The following is a 24858-nucleotide window of genomic DNA, read 5'->3' as shown; positions in this document are numbered from 1 at the left end:
CATTAGCCATCAGGTTTGAATGGGGTTTGAGACTATATTAAACAGCCGTAACTTCAGCACCATCCACTGGATAGGTAAATCAATTACATTGTGGTGAATTATGTTTGTAACCTTGTTCTGGGTGTCTTGATTGGATAATTAAGATGCTTGCAGTACTAAATTACCCCTGGAACAATATTCTAAATGTTTGCTGTGGTTGTAAATGCTTAAAATTAATTGATTAATTTGGGGTATCGTAAGGATGACTTAATAGGTCAGTTTTCACGTAAGGACAATTTGAATTTGCAATGTTGTTTTCCAAAAAGTGTGATGAGTGGGTGACAACTTCAGCCACAGCAGAACTTCACAAAATTACAAACTAACAAAAAAAAGGTGCATTACTGCCACCTAGCATGCCCTACCATACTAGCACTCTCAACTACCACAATAGCTAGCTAATACTTTTTCCAATTTATTAATATAATACATGTATTTATTAACACAATGTGAACTTGGACACAATGCGGACCTCAATCATGTTTACTTTGAATTTTTCTCTCAATTAAAATATACACATTTAAACTTTAGCTAACTGATTAAATATATTTCTAAGTAATATTATTTCAAACCAAAAGTAATTTATTAACTTAGTAGCATGACCCCGTTTCATTTCCAAAACAAAGACATTCCAGTTGGCCATTGGAAAGACACAAGGGGTGGCAATGCTGAACAAATGCTTTCAGCAATTAGCACAGCAATTATAATTTTACTGGCACTATTTAAAAAGTAAAAAAAAATGTTTTGTGCCTTCTGTCATTACTATTTCCCTTTTACACTGAAAATTGCAAAAATTAAATGTAGGGCAAAATAATTAACCAGAGTTTTTGTTTTTTGAAGCTAGATCTGGGCTTCCCTGTGCTTATTCCAATGCCAAATGTAAAGTAAGTATTTTCATCTTCAGGTCCGGCAGCTGCTATTGCTGGGTACCTAGCTGGCGTTTAGCGCCAAACGCTTCCTTTTAACCACTTCTGATCGTCTATCGGACCTCCTAAATCCTGCATGGACTCCTGTGTTTGTGATACAAACACTTGCATACAAAGCCAGGTCTACTGACACATCTCTCCACCATCTGTTTCGACCCAGTGATATGACACTAAAAGGAACCCCCTGACTTTGATGCCGTTCAAAGAAATATTAATTAATAAGTCTCCTGAGCATAGTTATGTTCTATAAATTCCTTACTTTCATTTGTGAGGATACGCAAAGGTAGAAAATAACTAACTTATAACTGACCCTGTCCCAAACAACTACCTAACAAAAACGAATAGCCTGCACTTCTCTTCGGTGCCTCAAGAGGGCAGTCAACATATTAGTTGTACGTTGAGAGTGACAAGACAAATAGAGCAGAAACAACATGATTTACCAACACGATGTGTGCATTCCCAGTAGATACAGCAAGGTGAAGGTTAGCCCTATTTATTTTGCGCTGTGGTAGCACAATCTGATAAGGTAGCACAAAATGTCAGACCACCGGAAATATTTGTCAAAACGTTCACCCCAACTTTTTCTAAAATTATGAGATATTGATGTTGTTGTTGAAACGTTGAGACATTTTCCAGACTTAAAACATATTTTTTTCTTCTCAGAATTAAGACATAACACCCTAACAAGGCCAATGTGCTGATGAAACTTAAAGTAATTATTTTGTGGTGAAGTTTCACAAATTGAACTAAACCGTAATATTTCATCCAAGAACATAAGTTCATTAACATATGTTCACATAAGGAAGATAAATATCTATTTAGACATTGCTGCTTCGTGCTCATAAGTGCAGTGCCATCGAGAAAGCTTAGGCGGACATCATGAAATTGCCTCAAAGGGCAACTGTGATTGATAAAGTTATTCTTTAAAGGGCAATTCCCTTTAGCAGGAGCTATTTAATTTCAATCAATAACAGGAAAAAGTCAGAAGACTCCCTCCTTTGTCCCCCTCCCTGATTTCCCACAGACGCCTTGTAACAACAGTACTGACTTACCTCGCTAACAGAAATATCAATGAATAAAATATGAAAGAATTTTTTTTTTATATGAATAATGGAATAGTGGATATAGGCTATTAGAGTTCATTTCTCAAGGTTAGACTATATTGTGTTGTTACAGTCTACCTGGCCTGTGCTTTGTAGCGACGGGTTTGACAGAAATCAGAAGATACATTCATATCGACTGTTTTCTGTTCTCAAGAAACTGACTCCTCCTCAAAGCGATCTTTGAGATTGAAAATAATGTTCCTTTCTCAGCACGCGCTGATTCACACCAAAGCTACAGAGCATGTGAGTCACTGCCAGACAACGTGAAAGTGTCACTGAATTAGATTAACTCACTGAAAGTCTAACCAATAATTACATAGTTTCACATGGAACTTTACTGGAAAATCCATATACTATTCAACAGTTAGTTACGTCTACATTTTGGTGGATTTAATTATGGACATCTGTGCAGCAAGTTGTTCATTGACAGTGATCGTTGTAATTGATTAATATCCAGTAATCAACAAAAACAAATTGATCAGCTACGCCATATTTTTTTAAGCATGACATGTAATTCATTCCAATAAAAACTTGAAAAGCAAAGATCTGTTCCCCTATACCTCAACACCGAAAACTTAAGAGATCGGATTTATATTGAATGCACTGGCCCTTTAATGAAGATGATGATTTCATGTCATGTGACAAAACAAGGAAATAGAAATGGATGAACATGAAATGTACTCACAATTATAATATTTGATCGAGACAGACACTTAAAACGAAAATGTTTCATTATTAAAACTAAACTGCCGTGGACCAGCTTTGCCTTCTTAAGAAGAATAGATGCACAGCTCGCATAAGAAGCATTTTGTCGTTCTACCCTACCTTTTAGCCAGGTAGCACTTTCTCCTCCGAAATTAGCAAACTTAAACAAAACTTGAGGAAAATGACTACATTCTTGATTTATATTTTTATGTTGCCGTTTGGACATGCAACGTTACCTCTTGTCATTAACACGTGGCCCTTTCGAGATGCTACGTCCGCAGGTAATGCTAAACTTTCACATTATACAAGTTAGTATAGGTTTCTATCTGTATAAAAACCTCTTCAGGCGTCTTTATTTATAACCAACAATGAAAAGCAACTTTGGTGTCAAAACTCACAAAAGGATTGGGATTCAACTGTTCCCCCAAATTGTTCTGAAATTGTCTTGGCACTGATTTGCAAATTGCAAGCTGTTCAGCATGTCACCAGTTGGCTTTCTAATCCTCAAAGCAAGCAAACGGATCAGTGTCCAAATGGTGATATGGCACAGTCATTAATTGAATAAGAATGAGAATCCCTTTAGGTCAAACTGAAGGTGCTGTTGTGTAAGCGCTTATGCAACACACTATATTAGGCCCTGCACACAACTCAAAGTTTGGACTGTACTAACTTTTGCTGTTGTTTCTGTCATCCGAAGCGTGGAGCGTCCTGCAAGCCGGAGGGTCGGTACTGGACGCGGTGGAGCAGGGCTGTAGCCGCTGCGAGGTGGACCAGTGTGACGGCAGCGTGGGCTTTGGGGGAAGTCCAGACGAGAACGGAGAGACCACCCTGGACGCCATGATCATGAACGGGTGAGCCGTGAGCGTCACCCGTTCATCTCATGCATCACTGAGAACATTGCCACAATCCAAATGGTTGTTGTCCTAAATCAAAGTTCAGCGAATGCCAGAGTAGGCTATACCCTAAAGTAGGATTTTTTTGGGGTGCTTGGATTTCAATCTCCTCGGTTGGAATTTAATTTGTGGGGTAAAGACAGAGTTCCTGCTGTAAAGAACAGTTTCAGCTGCTTTTGTTGTGTCCGACTCCTCCTGATTTACGGGGAATTGAAATGGAATTGATCCAAAACTCCACTGCGAGTCAATTACAGCCATATAATGGCCTTGGGATTGTAGATGTCTTCCTTTTCGCATGATAATCGTGTGCAGCCACCCGTGATGAACTGTCTTACTCTGCAGGGACACGATGGAGGTTGGGGCTGTAGCGGACCTGAGGAGAATCAAGAACGCTATTGGAGTAGCCAGAGCGGTGATGCAACACACTGAACACACATTCCTAGTCGGAGAGTCAGGTATTGTTAAAGTTAGGGTGAACTAGTATTCGATGTGAAATTACATCTAGTAGGTTGATTCGTAAACGAGTATTTGTTAATAATTAACATTCAAAATGAGTCCTCAGTGGCTATGTGGATGTACTGTATCAAATATAATATGTGGTGTGTTACAGACCTCTGTGAAGTCTGATCTCTGTTTGTTTTATTTACAGCTTCGGTTTTTGCTGAGAATATGGGCTTCACAGCAGAAGACCTGACCACCAACAAATCTCTTAGTATTTTCACACAGTGGCTGAAGGACAACTGCCAACCCAATTATCGGAAGGTGTGCATTTCATAGCTTCAGCTTCATACAGTTTAAATAAAGTATTAGGTATAACTCTTAACACCTAATTTGAGATTCAGAATATCATGCAGGATGAATTTCAGTTATCCTCATCTCAATGTTTTGTAATACCGCCCAAACTGTCGAAAGAACGAAGCACCGTACATCCCTCAACAAAACCGTGCAATCTTGTCAGGGAAACAGTAAAGTACATCGCCTCCTATCTTTAAAATCTATGAATAACTCTGACTGCTGGATGAATTATGCATTGACGGCTGCCTGAAAGCGACGACTGTTGATCCCAACATGCTGTTAGCATTGGCACTATCAAAGCCCTGTAGAGATCTGACTCAGCCTCGTCCTCAGCTAGCCTGCATACATTACCACCAAGCTGGGTAGCAGGTCGGATACGTAAGTCACGTCCATGTATACTTTTGTTTTAGCATAACCGACTGCATCAAGTCAAAAACGGTGTGAGTTCAAACTTGTGGCAGATGGTACATTATACATGGTGTGTACATTATCTTCATTTTATATTCAACAGAGTGTTCTTCCAGATCCTTCGAAGAACTGTGGACCATACAAGCCAAGAGCCATGTCGAAGCAAAGACAGAGAGAACGCCAAATTGACATACATGCTCATGACACTATTGGTAAAATATATGATTGGTGTTGAAAACGTAGACATTTGCTTTTGTATTGCTAAGACAGTATAGTGTTTTTGTGCCTTTTAATCCGATGTTAAATATTATGCATATTTTTAAGTTATTTTATGGTTACAAATAATACTGTCAGATTTAAAATGCAATTATTTGTTGATAATTGTGTATATTTCATTCAAAATAGGAATGATTGCGATTGGTCAGGATGGTCATGTGGCAGCAGGAACATCCACCAATGGAGCAAACCACAAGATCCCAGGGTACATCAAAATATACATTTCATACATCCCATATGAGTCGCATGGTGATTGGATGGCCTTTACTACAGTAAATCAGATCCCTTGTTATGGTTATTGTTAGTAGCCACACGGAACAAACTAGGACAGTAAACAAATGCAACTCAAATGTCACTCCTCAATACGGGCCATATCAAGATGATGAATCCTGACGAGCCGTATTTACAAGAGACATTTGAAGTCAAGACCGTCTTTGTTGAGCGCTGGCAAAGTGTAAAATTTACATTTATGCATTTAGCAGACACCTTTATCCAAAGCGACTTCCAAGAAAGAGCATAGGTCACTGATCATAACAACGAGATAGCCCCCAACATTGCGAGCAGCCAAAACATGAAGCATACATTGTGAAAAAACAAATAAGTGCCAAAGGGAAGAACCATAAGAGCATGCAGTTAAACAAGTTACAGTTAAACAACAGAATGTTCCGGTGTTGTGTGACACGCCCTGTAGTCGTGTTGGAGACTCGCCCGTAGCAGGAGCGGGCGCCTACGCCGACAGCACCGCAGGGGGCGCGGCCGCCACCGGAGATGGAGACGTCATGATGCGCTTCCTTCCCAGGTTGGGCCCGATCTGCTCCAACACCTCACTCATCCAGCACACACACAGCATGGAAACAACACACCTAACAAAAAGTGAGTTGAGTTGGATGTACTTGAGTGCAGTAGATTGAGTTGGATGTACTTTAGTGATAGGAGACAATCGTGGGCCAGAAGTGCAGTTTTAAAAGTGGCCTGAGGACTGTGGACTAGCGCCAAGGAACTGTCTTATTTGCAAGACACAGTGCAACAGTAACATCTCTTTCGACCACAGCTAAGGCAGAACGGTCAACGCTGAACCAATGATGAGATTTGACAGGGCTGTGGCTACTTCTACCCCTGAGGTGTCGAAGGATATGAAAGCCCCAGTAACAGTCCTCTCTCTCTCTGACTGAGCCTAGTTTCCTGGCTGTGGAGCTGATGAGGACTGGAGCAGCCCCGTCCTCAGCCTGCAAGACAGCCATCTCCAGGATCAAGAGGTATTACCCAGAATTCTTTGGGGCCGTCATCTGTGCCAACACAACTGGTCATTATGGTGAGTGGTGTTAGGACTAGCCGAAGTATGTGAGTTACAAAAATAGATGAACTGAGCTTGCTTCCCCTCCTCTCGTTTTCAAAAGGTGCTGCTTGCAACAAGCTTCCTGGATTCTCCAAATTCTCCTTCATGGTGTCAGACTCTCAATCTAACATACCATTACTGAAATCTGTGGACTGTTTTTGATTTTAAAAAAAATTAATATGTTGGGTTTTATGCTACTTTCTACTATCAATTATGTTAATTGAAAATTATTTTAAGAATCATCAGACTTGATCTTTTGACAGATATCCTTTGTTTTCTATGTAGATTTAGAAAAGTGATTAAAAGGTGTGATCAACAATTAAACTGAATAAATCTTTTATAGTATTATGACATTTGAATGGACTCACAGCTCAAATGGTATACATTATTTCATAAGATGAAACACCTGAAATGTGGCCTTCCTTAACAGTGCAAGAAATCCTGCATAATGAGATATTTCTCTCAATGTAAAATGAAATTTTATTCAAGACTGCTTGTCAAATATGCTGTACGGCACACCAGACATAACAAATGCAAAGACATGATCAATGCTACATGAATAAGCAAGCGAAAATTTATTAATTGCATCGACCCATCAGCTCTTACCACAAGGAAACATAAGAACGTTATAAAACTTGTAACCCTTCCGCTTGAATATTCTTAATCTCTTAAAGTTAGCTACTTGTTTCAACAGCTTGGCCAATTTCATGCCCATTGGAAGTAGTCACACTGCTTGCCCACAGGAAGTAGTCACACTGCTTGCCAATCAGGAAGTAGTCACACTGCTTGCCCACAGGAAGTAGTCACACTGCTTGCCCATCAGGAAACTGCAGACGTAGAAGTTTCGTCCGTTATTAGGCCCCAGTTTGAGCACAGTTCTCCTGAGACAGCGTTTCCCATGGTTACAGAGGGGGAAATGTAAATCAGCCCACTGAAAGAACCAGAGAGAGACCGGAGGATTCCATCACCATTTAGCTGTTAAATTATGTTCATTATATTCAGGGTGTATGTAGATTCTCTCTCACCTCAAAGAAGTTACAGCGTTTGTCTCTGGGGAGCGAGCAGTTGTAAAACTGACGGCCCTTGTTCTCTCCTTCCTTGTTGACCACGCGGAGGACACAGGGACACTGATGGGAAGTACAGCAGGGGATTGTGGGAACACCCTGTGTTTCCTCATTTGGTGCTTTGGTTTGGGAGGAGCTGATGGAGATATAAGGGTATAAGACATGTCTTCATTTCTGCAGCTTCCAGAACCTTCTGTTGGTATTTTCAGCGAACCAATCAAGGAGACACCATGTGGACATGCGGTGAGGGAATCGGGCTAATAATCCGAAGGTTGCCAGTTCGATTCCCGGTCATGCCAACTGACGTTGTGTCCTTGGGCAAGGCATTTCACCCTACTTGCCTCGGGGGAATGTCCCTGTACTTACTGTAAGTCGCTCTGGATAAGAGCGTCTGCTAAATGACTAAATGTAAAATGTAAAAACATCAGGATTTGTTGGAGATTGCCCCACACTACTGCATTCCCAGATGTGGCTATTCATCAATCGGCACTTTTATAACAATACCGCATTAAAAATTCCACTGTCGGATGCTTTTTTATCCCACTTACCTCCCCGAAGTAAAAAACTTGCCTTATTATAACTTTCTTACTCATGAATAGCTGAGTGCACCCATCACTCACCTTACACGGCATGCTCCATTGTGAGCTTTGCTACCAGGAAAAGGACTGTGATCAATTCTCATTTTCTTAGATGGTTGACTGGAGGAGGCCAACGATTCCCTTTTGGAGAGCTCTGTGCTTTTATTCTGCCAGCCACCAGAGGCATAATTGGGACTTGTTGTCCCTTGGCAGACGTTGTGTTTATTTAAACCTCTCTCCCCCGCCAAGGAATTCAGATGACTGCTGGCTGGGGAAAAAGGAGAGTCCGCTTGGTTTGGCTTTTTGCACAAGTTGGTAAAAACAAGGGTGGTGCTTCCAAACGCAGCCTTGCGGTTGACTTTGAGCTCCTCTCGTGGTTTTGAAAAGGCATTGCAAGGGTACTTGATTAAATCTCTGGTGAAGAAAGCCTCCTCAACGCTGCGCTCGTCTGTAGGGACTGAGAGGGAGGAGGGGGCACAAATGTCAATTTGTTTCATTCCACCACCTCAGTGAATATCATCTTCCTAGTGTCTGAATATCACCTACGAACGTGAATGGATTGTGTAAAAAGGAGTCAGGTGGCTGAGCGGTGAGGGAAACGGGCTAGTAATCCGAAGGTTGCCAGTTCGATTCCCGGTCAAGCCAACTGACGTTGTGTCCTTGGGCAAGGCACTACTTGATTCGGGGGAATGTCCCTGTACTTACTTTAAGTCTGGATAAGAGCGTCTGCTAAATGACTAAATGTAAACGCTGTTTGAAGTGGGTGGTGCCCGCTGAGGACAAGGCTGACGGCTCACCCTGAGTCCTGGGAGTGAGGCAGGCCTCACAGGTCCTCACCGCTGGCTGGTTCACCAGGGTGCACAGCTCACAGGCCCACTCCTCCTCCTCTCTCTTGGCCACGGCATCGCTGGCTTCCACAGACGCCCGGTAAGCCCAGTCCAGTAAGCTGTTCCTTGCGGGAAGTTTGCTAGAAATGTAAAATCAGGAAGATTAACACGTGTCAGGGAGGCTCTGGTGTATCGCACAAATATAATGAAATTTATTGTGGAAAGAACGCATTTAGCACAGATAATGCTTGAAAACACACAGAACATTGGAAAAAATTATGAGTTGGAATGGAGATACGGTCCACAAAAGGCTTTATCTGTGAGCTGTGCTGTAGAGCTTTACACTCAAACCCTCTTTAATGCCTTCCTCAAACAGACACCAGGAAGCTCAGAGTTTGCGCCTGTCTGACAAGCACAGTCCACACTCGCTATGCACATTCAATCTCTCATCATCACCTCTTACTTCCCAGCAGGCTTATCCACCTACAGTGAATGATAAACTCCAATTACATCAGAGATGATGCAAGACCTCACCGTTTCCCCTCCCCCCCTCCGCTCTGGTTGGCTCGCAAACCCTCTGATTAATATTCCCCACACATCTGATGTCACAGGTTCACCTCAGGTCGACCTCTCCCGGGTCGGCGCTCTGACAGCGCGAACAGAAGTACGTCATCCTGCCATTGTCGCCAAGGCGACAGACGGTGATGGTGTTTCGGCACTGGCCACACTGAGGACGCTTGTAGACTTTGTAGTGTTTGTGGAGAGGAGAGCCCGATTTGCGGCACTTGAACAGAAATGAGAAGACAGGCAGACAAAGTGTTTAAGTGACTGAGTGGTTACGAGACTGGGCCTGCAGTTAGCGGTGAGGAGCAGGCCCAGGGGAGCCCTACCTTATAGAACAGGAGGGTGAAGTCACGTGTCATCTTCACTAGATGGTGGACCTGTTCATCAGTCAGCTGGTTGATCTAAAAAATAAAAATAAAAAAAGGAACTCAGTCATAAATCAATAAAATATGGATTGTGCTATGATTGACAACAAGAGGGGTATGGCTCGGTGGTGAAGCATTTGACTGCAGGTCAAGAGGTTGCAGGTTCAAATTCACCCTTCTCTACTGCATGTGACTTTGGATTAAAAAAAAACATTTGCTAAATAAAATGTTACAAAAGTGAACACACAATATACTCTCCAAACGTTCGGGTCGATGTCTTCAGTCACTGTTACGGTGACACATCTGTCTCCACTTTGAGTCGCTATCAAACCTAAAACTTGTTACATTTATAATTTTGCTTGTATCCAAAGCAACGTACAAATAGTGCATATCAAAAGTACAGTAGATCACCAATCTGAAGCACATACTATAGTTCTAAACAGTATTTCAGTCTTCAGAGTCAATCAGCGGTCTGTATTTACCTGGCTGGTAAATGTGTAGTAACCACATCTCAGCAACCAGGCACAGTGAAAAAATAATACAACATTCTACAGTTCTACAGTGCAACAACGACGACAGTTGCATACCTTTACTGCAGGGTGAAGGCCCGAGTCAAACAAGGCCTCGTTTTTAATGATGTTCCCCACCCCGGGCAGGACGGTCTGGTCCAGGAGCACATCACAGAGCATCCTGTCTCTCTGTCCTCGAACCACCTCCTCTGCACGGTAGGAACTGAACTGGGGTGAGCACACATCCAGGGTCTGCATGGCCCGGAGTCTGTGCTCACAGTCCTCTGTCAGCCTGCACACAAACATGCCTTTAGTGGACAAACCCAACAGCAAAATACAGTTACTCTCAGGTGTGGTGCTGTATTTAATTCACTGTGTTGTCATAACAAAAGTTTCACACAAAACACGACTAACTTTTGGGGGGGGGAGAGGAGGGGAATGTGTTCTTAAAATGTATTAGTTTCGAAAGGTTGAAAAACAAATGATAAAAAAGGTTCAATTGAATAAAATCCTGGACAAGTACACAGTCCCAACAGTATCACTATGGTTATTGTCCAGAAACGAACTGTCTCAAGAGGACACGGTGGAACAAACCTTATGCCAATTAGCCTACCTGATTTCAGCTGTGGAGTCGAAGAGGAAGATTACGTCTCTGGTGAGGTGGATCTCCAGCATCGGACTAAGGCTTTTCCTGCCCTGAGTCTTGGCAGGGTTTATACGCATTGAACCATTCATACCAAAGTGAACTCTGTCAAAGACATGAGATACAGCTTTGTTTAAGCGGTAAATGATCAGTAGTCTATAGCCTAACATATTAGCGATACTGTTGGTGTAGATGGGTAATTTTGTTCAGTGGTCATGCATTTGACTGCAACTTTAAGAGGCTTTATGTAAACGCGTCTGCTAAATGAATACTTTACATTTATTTTTTAAGTGCATAGCTCCATGATAAACGTAAGTTTAATGGACTTCATACCTCAACGCTCTTTGGCCGAAGTATAAGAACAGTTCCTTTCCCAGGGTAGCAACTCCAGTGTATTGACACCCAGTGAGGATCTGGAACGAGCCTTTATTTGGGTCATTTCTCTGCAAATACGTCGTCGGTTGTTTTAGCAACACACATTTATCAGTTAATTCAGCTACTGTAGCCTGCATTACATCAGATAACGCTAGCTATTCTGTCACTTCTTTCATTAGTCTACACACCTGTTTCGTCGTCGGACTTCGGAATTCTTGAACTTTCTGTCCTTGCTGGACCCTCGAACGAATCTTCTCTCCGTTCAGCGTGCAACCCGGCCCCTCAACCATATTCAGAAAGGATTTGTTATCCAAATGGTATATATAAAAGCTTGTTTCTCTCCTAGGTTTGGTATGTTAACAACGAAACCAAACGACCCGCCACATTTCTAAATCCCGCGGGCTCACTGCTGACAGTCGTGGCATCACGTATCACGTGACATTGTGGAAACTATCTTGATTAACCGATTCCTTCCGTTTGCGTTTCTACGAAAATAATGATCATTGTGAAGCCTGTCAACACCACATCACAGTAAGTTTAATACACTGTATGAGACCATTTGTGTGTATTACTTTGACTAAAACTAAATGTTGTGCTGCACTGCCCTCTGGCGGTTAAATAGGTTATTTAATGTTGTGCTTGAATACTACAATAAGTTTAGTTGGTATGACTAAACTCAACCCAATCACGGTTCTTTATCAAACCAACACGTATCCTATTAAACACCCACAAGCATTCATGAAAAAATGTGTACACGATTTAATAATTTTCTCCTTCCATTACTTCTACAATGTAATATCCCTCCTGGTTATCACAAATTAAAGTTTAAATCACAGAATATTCAACCCCCTCTTTAGAAATAGGAGAATGCTAAAATATTTTCACACAGGCACAACGGCAGCTGCACTGTTATACCAGCTTGTTCAATCAGGACCAGTAGGTGTCTGAGGGGAAACCAGACTGGGAGTCAGTGGCACATGATCCCCTGTGGTAGAGAGACCCTAACTAACAGAGGGCAATGCCGGCAGAGAGTACCGACAAGCCCTTTGTGGCCCAGTTGTCCAATGTTTACCTCAGCATCTTGGCACTGTTCTGCTTCAAACTCTTTGTGAAGATAAGCCTGAACTTGCTCACCTACTTCTACGTCATCCGTGGGAACAGAAAGGAGGCTGCCAGGATATCTGCAGAGTTCTATGACTATGGTCAACGACAGGGTGAGTACAACTGTGTCATGCCTCTGTAGTGTTTTAGAACCATACATATGAAGATAATCCCTTCCTCTCATGCCAACAGTAGTTGTTACTAAAGGAATAAGGATAATGTGTAAAAACAAAACATACAGCAGCAGTGGCTGGACATTTAGTCTCGTCCCCCAATGTATTAATAGAATACAGCCATGGGGTCCCACCCCTTGGCCTACTTACTGTTGGTACTCAGCCGGGGAGCTGGAGGGGAACTGGAGGGATTGAGCGACCAGCCCAAAAAGCACGCGCAGAACCAGTCTGTTAGCAAACATGCATGTTCTCTGTGGTGAAGAATGAACAGCTAGCATCAACCTAGATCACGGTTCTCAGATGAGGTAGCTAGAGCAATACTGTTGGTAGGATGCCACTCTCCAGATAGTAATTTCTTTTTGGGAAAAGGTTTTAAGGTTATTTGAATGAAATGGAGGGAAATGGCAATGCTGATGATGCTGTCTGGAATGCTTGTGGAGTTATTTTGGATATTGATTCAGGTAGGTCAGTCTGTAAAGTGGAGTTAGCCTACAGTGCTGTTACATAATAGGATGTATCTAATATTTATCTGTAAATATCATTAACTTGGTGATCCATGTGGCTGATTCGACACAATATGTGAGTGAACTGTGCATGGTTAACGGCAGGCTGTAAAATATATATATTTTTTTTTTGATAACATTTTGCTGTTTGATGACAAATGTTTATGTTTGTATATTCACGAAACATCTCTATGGTTGTGTTCGTTTCAAAAGTGTAGCACTCCAGTCAATGACAACAGCTGACGTTCCTCCGCCTTAATTCTGTCAGTTATCAGAGTTAATACTTGTTGTTTGCAGTATTTGTTGATGTTATTCCTGTTTCAGGGTCCTGGGCCGACCGGTCTCCTCTACATGACGCAGCCAGCCAAGGCCGACTCCTTGTCCTCAGGAACCTCATTTTACAGGTCAGCTACTCCCGTGAACTGTCAATGTGTGGGATTAATGCTTTCGATCTACTTCACTGAACTGTGAGTCGCTTCCGCCGAATATGTCACAGCTGTGTGTTGCTCTTAATCATTGGTGTTTGACATACGAAACACAAACTTGGTAAATACAGACCGTTCCTTGACTCTGATCCTTGATATTCTGCTGTACTTTCTACATGCGCTTATTGTCTTAAAGTGTCAAAATGTGAAAACAAAATGTGAATATACTTCCATCGTATTTACTTGAATCTACAGGGCCACAATGTTAACGTGCTTACCATAGACCATGTGAGCCCCCTTCATGATGCTTGTCTGGGCAACCATGTAGCCTGCGCCAGGCTCCTCATCGAATCAGGAGCCAATGTGAGTCACAACCCAGACACCAGCAGATGTGACCTACAGCATGTTCATGACACCGAGTAGATTCTCTCTTCATCGAATGGCGAAGAGCAAATCTAAAGAAATTCAGCTGTCTAACACCTGAGTGCTCTCTCCTCTCTGGATAGTCTCCGCATCACGCTTAAGTGAAGCTGACACCCCACTCTGTGCAGGTGAACGTCACCACCATAGACGGGAGGACGCCCCTGTTCAACGCGTGCTTCGTGGGCAGTGTGAGCTGCACAGACCTGCTCCTGGAGAGGGGGGCTAAGCCACAGGCCCCGCTGTTTCAGCCCTCGCCCATCCACGAAGCCACCAGCAGAGGTACGCTCCACAGGCAAAGCGACTGAACAGTGCATTTATTCAGTAAACCTAATTGAAATAGAAGGCCAAAACAAAAGTACACAATGCACCCAACGAAGCACGGTCACACTTAAGCCCCTGCTTAAAAGAAAAGATGTTATTATTTTACTTTTTAAGCTATTCTAACTAGACTATAACGGAAACAATGTAATGCATTAATTAACGCTTTCATCCAATGCTTCACATAGAAGGGGGGGATTTGAACCTGCAATCTTTCCATCAGCAGCCAAATGCTACACAGAGCTTTACCCAAACTGAATCTAATCATCTCATACTAAATCAAATCGTATTTGTGTAGCATCAAGAGCCATGTCCCAGAGGGCTTCACATATGTCCATAGAACTGCACCTAAACCCACCTAAATAGGATGTCCTAACTCCCCCTGTCCCTGTGCAGGCCACAGCAAGTGTGTGGAGGCTCTGGTGGCGTGGGGAGCGGATGTGGACATGGACATTCCTCACCTGGGCACGCCGCTCTACACCGCCTGCGTCTTTCAGGAGCTGGAGTGTTCCAGGATGCTGCTGAGGGAAGGTGAGGTCTGTCCCAGGATGCTGCTGAGGGAAGGTGAGGTCTGTCCCAGGATGCTTCTGAGGGAAGGTGAGGTGTGTCCCAGGATGCTGCTGAGGGAAGGTGAGGTCTGTCCCAGGATGCTTCTGAGGGAAGGTGAGGTCTGTCCCAGGATGCTGCTGAGGGAAGGTGAGGTCTGTCCCAGGATGCTGCTGAGGGAAGGTGAGGTCTGTCCCAGGATGCTGCTGAGGGAAGGTGAGGTCTGTCCCAGGATGCTCCTGAGGGAAGGTGAGGGGTCTGTCCCAGGATGCTGCTGAGGGAAGGTGAGGTCTGTCCCAGGATGCTTCTGAGGGAAGGTGAGGTGTGTCCCAGGATGCTGCTGAGGGAAGGTGAGGTCTGTCCCAGGATGCTTCTGAGGGAAGGTGAGGTCTGTCCCAGGATGCTGCTGAGGGAAGGTGAGGTCTGTCCCAGGATGCTGCTGAGGGAAGGTGAGGTCTGTCCCAGGTCGTCCTCCGTCTGCCTGGCATCATGGGGAGTCAGGGGGTCAGGTGGCTGAGCGGTGAGGGAGTCGGGCTAGTAATCTGAAGGTTGCCAGTTCGATTCCCAGCCGTGCCAAATGACGTTGTGTCCTTGGGCAAGGCACTTCACCCTACTTGCTTCGGGGGGAATGTCCCTGTACTTACTGTAAGTCGCTCTGGATAAGAGCGTCTGCTAAATGACTAAATGTAATGTAAATGTAAATCATAAACGATTTAACTCAGCGCTGTCTGGCTCTGTCGCTGCAGAGCCGACACCCTGTGTGCCTTCGATCCAAAGCTTACCTATGATCTAATGATTTTTTTGGTCGATTAGCTGAATCAGGTTGGTTACAAATGGGGTTGAAGCAATGAAAACAACAAAAAACGGCAGAAGTGTAGTTCTCCAGTGTGTGGGATTGAACGGCCCTGATTGGACAGTCCTGATGTGTCTCCTCACCACAGGAGCCCATGTCCAGAGAGGTAAGTACCTGGAGACGCCCCTACACGCTGCTGCCCAGAAGGACTGCACAGCCATGGTGAAGATGCTGCTGGATTTTGGGGCTGACATCAATGCCAGGAACCTGGAGTTCCAGAGGCCGGTGGATGTATCTCCTCCTGGCAGCCACACAGAGAGGTTCCTGATGCTCTACGAGGGTCAGTAACCCAGAACTGCTGTTTTTTTTTTAAGGAATCCTGTTCAATATGGTGGTACGAAGTATAAGGAATAAAAACAAATTTTTATTTTAAATACCATCTCCAGTACTAGTTTGTCTTGACTGTATTTCAGAATAAAAAAAGTAAAAGGTTAAACTTATTTTACCAGTCGATGTTCTGCTGTTCTCCCACTTCTCAGTCATCCCTCTTTCTTCCCCCAGTCACGCCTCGCCTGCTCAGCCAGCTCTGCCGCCAGTGCATCCGAGAGAGTGTCGGCCGTGATCGGTTCCACCTGATCTCCCTACTGCCTCTGCCCAGTCCAGTCAAAAACTATCTGCAGTACAGATAACGCACCAGCACAGAAAAATAAGCATCGTTTTCTGTTTTCGACTGACGGACACTTGAATAAATAATTTGAGTTTTTGTGCAGTTGAGCTACCGAAACACTGTATTAGGGTTGGAATTAATTGTCTATATGCACACGACAGTGAAACGTATTTCAAGGGGGAAATAGGCCAGGTATAGAACTTCCAACGAAGTTAGAAACGTGACTTGTGCATGTTGCATAACCCGGGCCGACAATTTCCGGTAGCTAGCAGTTGTGTTAGTTCTTTCACAAAATGGCGTTTGAGGAGTTTGGTTGATCTTCTCAAAATGACCGAGTTTGGGTGATCTTCTCAAAATGACCGATGTTCATAGGATTCTATGTTGCTGCCCTTTTAGCAAGAGGGAAAAGGGGTTCAAATTCTACATTTTGAGCTACATCGACAATTACAAAGGTAAGAATTAAGCTATTTAACTCCCACAGTAAAAGTAGCTAGCTAGCTATGTGATTTTAGCGGTAACATTAGAGCTAGCTAGGCTGGATAGTTAGCCATTTTTAGCTACATGATAATGTAATCAATTATGTGATTGTCAGCTTGCTTGCTAGTCATTAATGTTAACAGATAAATAATTGGTTGGTCATATGTATTCCCTATGGATAATGTAACATTTGGATTTCTAACAAAAATCTGGAAACGGGAGCGATCTCAATGTTGGAGAAGCCGCACAATCTGTCGGGTCCTAGACATGCCTATTTATTTCCGGGGAATAAGTAGCTATCACTGTCGTGTGCATATAGCCAATTTTCTTTCAGATAGGTGTTTTTATTAATAAGGCATAATGCAGTGCTGCGATGATATGTTTCTGCATTCTGGGACTGGCCATTATTTGATGAAATAGAGTGCAACAGTTAAATGGTTCATATGTTTATGTATGTGTGCACATGCTTTCATAGACAACACACCACCGTTTTGAAAACTGCTGCACGGTGTGGTCACAACATAGGGTGTCCTGGATTTACCAGTAAACCGCTTAAGAACATGGCCATGTCTTGTCTTTATATACCCACTAGATAGCGACAATGCTTATTTTCGCTCTGACGCATTCACCGCGAAAGGTAGAAGAAGAGAGGCCGTTGTCATGGAGTTGTAAACACTAAAATGTCTACGTATCAAAAATGAAATTAGCTGGCTATGTAGCTTTCTATCTAGTAAATGTGATTAATTAGTATTCGATTAGTTTACTTAGTTTATCTACAGCACTTGCGTAGCAAGTAGTTATAGGAAAACGTTTCAACGCAAATATTGCAACTTTGTCATGGCATATCCACAAACTCCTAAAAGGACTGGGCTACCACGAGAAGTACTGAAGTGGATACAAACCCTTGACTTGTCGTTTTCACCAAAGAATGTGCGCAGGTAGGCACATAATAGGTGATAACATATTCCAGTTTTATATAAAAATTGTCCAGTTACTTAGCTTTATTTAATGAAATATGATCTTTAAGATTTCTTTTTTTCTAATTTCTCCTCAGAGATTTTTCTAATGGCTATCTGGTGGCAGAAATATTTTCCTGGTATTATCCTGAGCACCTTACTATGCACTCGTATGACAATGGCACCTCTATTGCTACTAAACTGGGTAACTGGGCTCAAATAGAGAGGGTAAGTCCAGTGTGAAAGGACAAATAACACTACAATGTAAGACAGTGAACATGGTTGCAAAGCTATCATTTTTCGCTGATGCTCTAGTAGTCCCTATGTGATATAATCCATCTGTGCCTCTGCAGTTTCTACAGAAGGAGAACATACAGTTGCTGAAGGAAGCTATTGATGGCAGCATCCACTGTAAACCAGGAGCTGCTGAGCTGCTGGTGCAAGAGATTTACACAGTGTTGACCAACAGAAGGTAAATCTGCCAAGTTAACTGGAGAACAGTATTGCTGGCATGTTCAAACCTGTGATCTCTTATTCTGCAGTCAAATGCCCTTACCCCCGATTCCCATAACTTAACATTTGCTGCTTAACCCCCCCTCTCTCTCTGTCTCTCTCTCTCTCTCTCTCTCTCTCTCTCTCTCTCTCTCTCTCTCTCTCTCTCTCTCTCTCTCTCTCTCCAGGATCAGAAGCTTCCAGACGGACAAGCTTGACTTCTCTGACCGAGGGTACCAGGAGATGCTGCCCATGGTGGCTCGCTCCACAGCCTCCAAGGCCATCAAGACCAACCTGCGACTGAGTGAGCTCATCGCTGAGCCCAGCATCACCACCAACCAGAGGAAGGTGCAGGCCATCATCCACATGCACCTGGAGCAGAGGGCAGCAGAGAGGGAACAGAATCCCAGTGAGTCTGCATGTAGATCTCTGAATCCCAGTGAGTCTGGATGCATATCTCTGAATCCTAGTGAGTCTGAATCCTAGTGAGTCTGGATGTAGATCTCTGAATCTCAATCCTAGTGAGTCTGGATGTAGATCTATGAATCTCAATCCTAGTGAGTCTGGATGTAGATCTCTGAATCCTAGTGAGTCTGGATGTAGATCTCTGAATCCTAGTGAGTCTGGATGCATATCTCTGAATCTTAGTGAGTCTGGATGCATATCTCTGAATCTTAGTGAGTCTGGATGCAGATCTCTGAATCTGAATCCTAGTGAGTCTGGATGTAAATCTCTGAATCTGAATCCTAATGAGTCTGGATGTAGATCTCTGAATCTGAATCCTAGTGAGTCTGGATGTAGATCTCTGAATCTGAATCCCAGTGAGTCTGGATGCATATATCTGAATCCTAGTGAGTCTGGATGTACATCTCTGAATCTGAATTCCAGTGAGTCTGGATGTACATCTCTGAAATCTGAATCCCAGTGAGTCTGGATGCATATATCTGAATCCTAGTGAGTCTGGATGTACATCTCTGAATCTGAATTCCAGTGAGTCTGGATGTACATCTCTGAAATCTGAATACTAGTGAGTCTGGATGTCTTTTTAGTCAAGTCAGTCACTGATGAAGGTTTCTTTTCCCCCCCGTAGATCTTTTAATACGAGCGTGTGAAATGTTAGGAAAATGTCAGCCAGGCTGGGGACACATTACTTAGTAGATACTGTACACTGTGTGCAGAGCGTTTCAACAGGAAGCCCACCTTAGAAGCACTGGTGGCTCGACTGCCGCCATCACGTCGCCACGGAAACACGGACCTGGAGACCAGCGCATCAGTCAGCAGTGGGACCAGTACGTATGTAGGAGCTCAATGTACACAGCCTGGTTTAACTCATTTATACAATGATCTTTTTATGTATTGTAAACATTTAAAGAGTTATTTCTTTTCTTTTGAGAGTAAAAATAAAAATATATTTTGTGAGACGATGATTTTTCCATTTCCTGTTTTCAGAGTCTTGTCCCTCGTCTGTCAGAAGCAAGCCCCACGTCTATTTCAAGGAGATTGAAGTGCACCAACCAAACAGGCGCTCCTTGTCCAATTAAAAAAACACACCGTGAGATTTTACTCCATAAATATCTGGATATGTTACTATAGGTTCACATTGAAGTCCTCTAAAGATTATATAGATATGGTGAAATAATAGACGGTAGTAATTCAACAAAGCCTTCATGTATTATCAACCTAAGTAGTTTACTTTTGTGTGCAGGTTTTTAGACTGGATTTTCAGGCTTTCCTAACATTGTAGATGAATTTAACTGAGGATACAAGATCAAATATAAGATAATATAGAATAAGATAATATAGAATACAATATATTTTATATAAATCAGGTTAAGCTATAGCAGTATGGTGTGTGTCACCAGTCACATACCACAGTTGGAAACAAAAGGATTCTCTCCCCACGACGTTGTACACCGTTCTACCAGTAGGTGGCAGTGCTCTGTCTGGTTTAAATCAAGGGTGTTGCAATCAAAATCGAAGTAAGCATCAGCAATAGATTTTATAAAATGTACATAACTGAATGGCTCTGTTTTTCACAAAAGATGTGGAGGGATGTTGGTGTCTCTGCATGTAGAAACAGTGCAGATATATATTCTCACATTCTTTTTCTAGTTCAACCGACACTAATTTCCCTTGCATGTCAATGTTGTGTCTGATACTGTTGATTACAGCTGGAAGATTGACATCTGTGCTTTGTTTGAAAAGTTGTCAATGGACTTTATTTCAATTTTTCCAACAGGAACAATAAATACTTTGTGGACATTACCTTTATTTAGATTGTCATGGTCTCCAGTGTACCTGCTATAGCATGCAGGCTATACACATGTGAACACAGACATTCTTGACTGTTGACATCGTAGTCCACTGGCAGCATGTCTCAGACAGTGCCCAGGGATAAGGATAAACCAGGCTTAGATTATCAGGGGAAAAGCCTCTTGTCACAAATGTTTACCTGATCTTTTAACTGCCACAGCTGTCGTGACAAAACCATTTTAGATATGCCCATTTCCCAGACAGCCGTTTCCAAGACAAATGATTCATAGTGGCGGTAGCTTGCATCATGTTTTAGAGGCATGGGCCATGGGCTGATATCAACTTTAATTAGTGGTAATGACATCTGTTATGTCAATGTTGTGACAGTGTTTATGTAGGCCTAGCCGGGTCATTAGTACTTGCCACAGAGTGCAATTAACTCACATAAACACATTCCGTGCATAGCTTTCATATTTAATTCTGTAGGTTATACTTTTTAGTTTTTTTTATCACATATCCAATAATATGACAGTCTATTTACACCCATATACTGTAAAAGTTCTAACCTCTTCATATAATGTTAAAAACTATCTACTAAACCTCTCCTATAACCCTCTTAACACAGCTGAAGCACCACACCACAGTTCTATTAAAAATACACGTTTCACCAATAACTCGTTTATAGGCCCTTATCCAAATAAAGCTGATTGATTTTTTCCAGCTGGGCTGAAGGTTTTTAGACTGATGTTTCTCTTGCTGTGTACCTGGGATAGGAGTAGTCTGATTACCGCTAACTGAAAGCATGCCCACTTCGACTGGAAGAGCTCCACAGCTCATCCTGTAAATCTCTCGCCACCCTGTGGTTCTCAATTTACAATTGAGCTGTAAATGTACTGTAAAAACATGACAAGATGATAAGTGTTGTTGGCTGCTGGCCCAGCAGCCCATGTGGTGTAAGAGGTTTAACCTGTAACAATGATGTGTTGATATGATCTATACCAGACTCACCTGACACTGATAATTATCATTTTATCGGGAACACTTTGTTTGAAGTAGCCCCTTGTGAAGTTCAATGGTGCTGTATATCCCAAATCCTCTGCCAGTCAAAGCAAAGGACATTATGGACTTTGGAATTTTTAAAGTCACTATTGAAAATGAATTACTTTAGGCCTACTCTAGATATAAATACAATCTGCAGTAGGCTACTAGGCTATCTATTTAGAAAAAAATGTATTTATACTTCATATTGGCTAAACCTTCATGCCCTGTTTCAAATTTGCGGTTGCCGTATTAACCACTGTGTAGCAATACCATAGCCTATCATTCTCAGTTCCCCTGGTTTAAAACCCAGCAGATCCACAAACTACCGTAAGCATTTGTGAAATATTTAATTTTTTAAGTGCTATGCATTTTAATAGATATGCAACGTGACTCATGTATAGCCCATCTTACCCCCCATCCCGGTGTTTTTGATAAGTGTCTTTCACTTTCAAACTTGAGCTAAAATAAATCTCCGTTAGACCAAGTCTTGTTGCCATGGTTGTCAAAGGGAACTGCAGTCTTAAGAAGTTAGCTTCTGTCGCTAGTGGGCTGTAAATGTTGACCTCCTGAATCTTCCAGTGTCTGGCTCGTTCGTTGGACGGGAACACACTTTTAGCTCCCAAACACCTCTCTTTATGGTTGCCTAGTTATCACTGTTGGAATTTTATTTATTTATTTTGGGGGGTTGAGTTTAACATTACATTAGCCAATAGCTTAGACCACTGTATGTAACTGCACAATTGATCAAGAAACCATGCAGTAGGCTAGGCCTATATTAGGCAACATGAGAATAGCATTTTTCTTCAACAATTCAATGTTGTTAAAAATGAATTCCCTAAACACTAAATAGCCGAACCAATATAATCCCATTTTATTAAATATATCGATTTAATAGGAAGATAGGCTAACGTTCTAAATAAAACCAAATTATAGACGATAAAGCTTCTCTATCTCATGTTTTGTTTGTTTCATGTGTAGAGTGAAAAAAAGGGAGTGTCCGGGGTTAGAGGGCTGATGTTTTTATTTATTCCATATCTGTCCGCCTTTTTCTATTGAACAATATCTGGGGGTCGGTTGCTATGGCAACTAGCGAGTCGAACATACTGGGGAACGAGGAGGAGACGGTAATAAGCTTACTGTGAGCTTCTTTGGCTCCTTCTGTTGATGAGCACAAGCGCTGGCAATATCATTTTACGTACACACAAACACACACAACACTTAGGCCTACAGTAATGAGCACTCACGCGCGCACGACAGAATGTAGTCATGTACCCTTCTCCTGTACGTACACCTATAGAATTAGAGACGCACATTCACGCTTGATTACACACAAACGCACTAACACACAGATCATTCCATACGTCTGAGATGCCAGCTAGCTGATGAGAGATGCATCTACCTAGATGCCCTCACTCTCTGTTTGGCCATCTGGCACCTCTTTCCCTCCGCGGTGCTAGCCAGCGTGCTTAACACAGCAGCAGTCAAGGGAGGGGCGGGCTGGAGGCGCGAGAAGGGGGGGCGCGCAAGGGGGGTGAGGGGGGGTCAGAGCTTTATTGAAAGCATAGACAGGAACAAGACTAGCCATGGGGTATTCTGAGGCTTGTGGGCTAAAGGATTCCCCAGAAGAAGAAAAAATCCCCAACCCCCAACAGCAAATCTCCCACCCCCGTTAACAAAGCCACACAAGCCTGTGTGAGGCAGCATTATCCAGGCCACGGGTGGGGCGCTTTGTGTCACTGCATGTGTGTGTGTGCCTGTGTTCTGTGTATGTGTTCTTTGTATGTGTTCACTGTGTGTGTGTGTGTGTGTGTGTGTGTGTGCTGTAGCATCTTTCACAACAGATGCTGCTGTATTTGCTTACAAATAACTGATGAACAGCTCCTGTGCATTTGCATATTTATTACATTTTTATTTATTACATTTGGTGAAACAGAGACATACTGTGTTATTTGGTAGTTACAAGGTGCTCTTAAGCACTCTGAATCTACAGAAGCTTTCTGGAAATGTTGCACAGTCTCACTTGGGATAGTAATAAACAGCATGAATATTCCATTCATGCTGTAAATTACTGCAAATCTAACATGTGTAGATTGCACAGGCCTCCTTTATTAAATCAAATTTCATCAAACCAAACAATCACCATAAACAACACGACAAATGAATTTGGAAGGAAATGGTCTTATATCAAAATGTTGACAGACAAAAGACAGCTGAACTTGGGCCTGTGGATGAGGAGACCTCCGTGGGACAGTGGCCACACTTATTCTCTCAATAGCAAAGTTAAATATAGCCAAGCATTGTGAGGAGCTGGCGAGAGTAGGCCTTCCCTTGCGTGCGTTTTCACTGCATACTCTTCTGTATAAAGGAATTTAGGATTTGTTTACTTGAATTTGTTTACCTTTTTCTCAGTCACCTGTCAGCCTAGTAACAAGGATCAGATGATCTTAGATTTCCGTTTTTGTCTATGATGTAACGTCATGTTACCAAATGCTCTGCATAATTAATAGTTAGCATGTGATCCTTCTACCTTTCGTCACTTGTAATCCATTTTGGTTTCACTTAGTAACAGCAGAGCACGCTACAGGTTCTCACCTTCATGCCTGAATGTCAGCTTGTTGCAACACCTGTACGTCTTTCCATATTATGGCATTTCCTTTAAGACAGGTCAACCTCACCAATCTTTCTCATATTTCAAGAATTGTTATGTTTTTTTTTCTAGCATTTATCCATCCATCCATCTGCTATCCATCTAACCATTCACACATCCACCCTTCCATTCACATATCCATCCTTTCATTCACTCATCCATCCAACTTGTTTTGGGGGGATTCTGTTTCTCTTGTGTTAAGGCAGGGAGAGCCAGAACACAAGTATTTCATTATGTTTTTAATACACAACGATAAAGTTGAAACTTAACTATAACTGTCTATCCATCCTGACATCCCTTCTTCAGAGTAGTGCTGTAATGCACAGTGCTACGTACACTTTATATATACTCAAACTACATCCATCCATCCACACAGACATCCATACATACATGCATACATAAATACATACATGCAAAAACATGATAAGAATCCCATGACAATGTCTTTGTCATGATGTAATTGAATCTGTATGACTAACAAGATTAGGAGAATCCCTTTTCTGATTTCGTAAAATCTTTATTTTTTCCAATGAAGGAGAGGTTCGGTTAATGCAGCAGAACATAGCCAGGGGGGCTGACAGACTTAACCATTTTCTCAGAAGAAGAGGGGTTGTCAGGGTGGGCTGGGTATGGCCGGGTG

The 24858-nt window shown here is 42.6% G+C and overlaps 4 protein-coding genes across 6 annotated transcripts; 3 read left to right on the top strand and 1 right to left on the bottom strand.

The window, feature by feature from the left end:
• Positions 1-2725: 2725 nt before the first annotated feature.
• On the top strand, positions 2726-6742 carry aga (aspartylglucosaminidase). Of its 3 annotated transcripts, none has more exons than XM_067247745.1 (9): positions 2726-3051; positions 3468-3621; positions 4006-4118; positions 4313-4425; positions 4970-5078; positions 5272-5347; positions 5834-5941; positions 6321-6398; positions 6540-6742. In XM_067247745.1, exons 1-9 carry the CDS (start codon positions 2952-2954, stop codon positions 6604-6606), a joined length of 918 nt encoding a protein of 305 aa, XP_067103846.1. In that variant the 5' UTR covers positions 2726-2951; the 3' UTR covers positions 6607-6742. The 3 variants fall into 3 exon arrangements, with proteins under 3 accessions (XP_067103846.1, XP_067103845.1, XP_067103847.1); XM_067247744.1 differs by having other exon boundaries at positions 6321-6454; XM_067247746.1 differs by lacking the exon at positions 5834-5941 and having other exon boundaries at positions 6321-6454.
• Positions 6743-6944: 202 nt separating this feature from the next.
• On the bottom strand, positions 6945-11777 carry neil3 (nei-like DNA glycosylase 3). Its single transcript, XM_067247930.1, has 10 exons — positions 11592-11777; positions 11362-11471; positions 10999-11133; positions 10464-10677; positions 9838-9912; positions 9565-9731; positions 8918-9087; positions 8163-8577; positions 7504-7678; positions 6945-7409 (listed from the first exon to the last, which is right to left on the bottom strand). The coding sequence occupies exons 1-10, from the start codon at positions 11691-11693 to the stop codon at positions 7245-7247; spliced, it is 1728 nt and encodes a 575-aa protein (XP_067104031.1). The 5' UTR covers positions 11694-11777; the 3' UTR covers positions 6945-7244.
• A 593-nt stretch (positions 11778-12370) lies between these two features.
• On the top strand, positions 12371-17390 carry asb5a (ankyrin repeat and SOCS box containing 5a). Its single transcript, XM_067247909.1, has 7 exons — positions 12371-12617; positions 13505-13584; positions 13861-13968; positions 14157-14307; positions 14743-14877; positions 15834-16025; positions 16247-17390. Exons 1-7 carry the CDS (start codon positions 12422-12424, stop codon positions 16372-16374), a joined length of 990 nt encoding a protein of 329 aa, XP_067104010.1. The 5' UTR covers positions 12371-12421; the 3' UTR covers positions 16375-17390.
• Positions 17391-17455: 65 nt separating this feature from the next.
• On the top strand, positions 17456-20535 carry spata4 (spermatogenesis associated 4). Its single transcript, XM_067247910.1, has 6 exons — positions 17456-17767; positions 17884-18013; positions 18139-18257; positions 18466-18686; positions 19456-19566; positions 19727-20535. The coding sequence occupies exons 1-6, from the start codon at positions 17667-17669 to the stop codon at positions 19816-19818; spliced, it is 774 nt and encodes a 257-aa protein (XP_067104011.1). The 5' UTR covers positions 17456-17666; the 3' UTR covers positions 19819-20535.
• Positions 20536-24858: the final 4323 nt, after the last annotated feature.

Source organism: Osmerus mordax, chromosome 12 (assembly GCF_038355195.1).
Source record: "Osmerus mordax isolate fOsmMor3 chromosome 12, fOsmMor3.pri, whole genome shotgun sequence".
NCBI classification, from domain to species: Eukaryota; Metazoa; Chordata; class Actinopteri; order Osmeriformes; family Osmeridae; genus Osmerus; species Osmerus mordax.
This window is presented reverse-complemented; position numbering and strand designations above follow the sequence as displayed.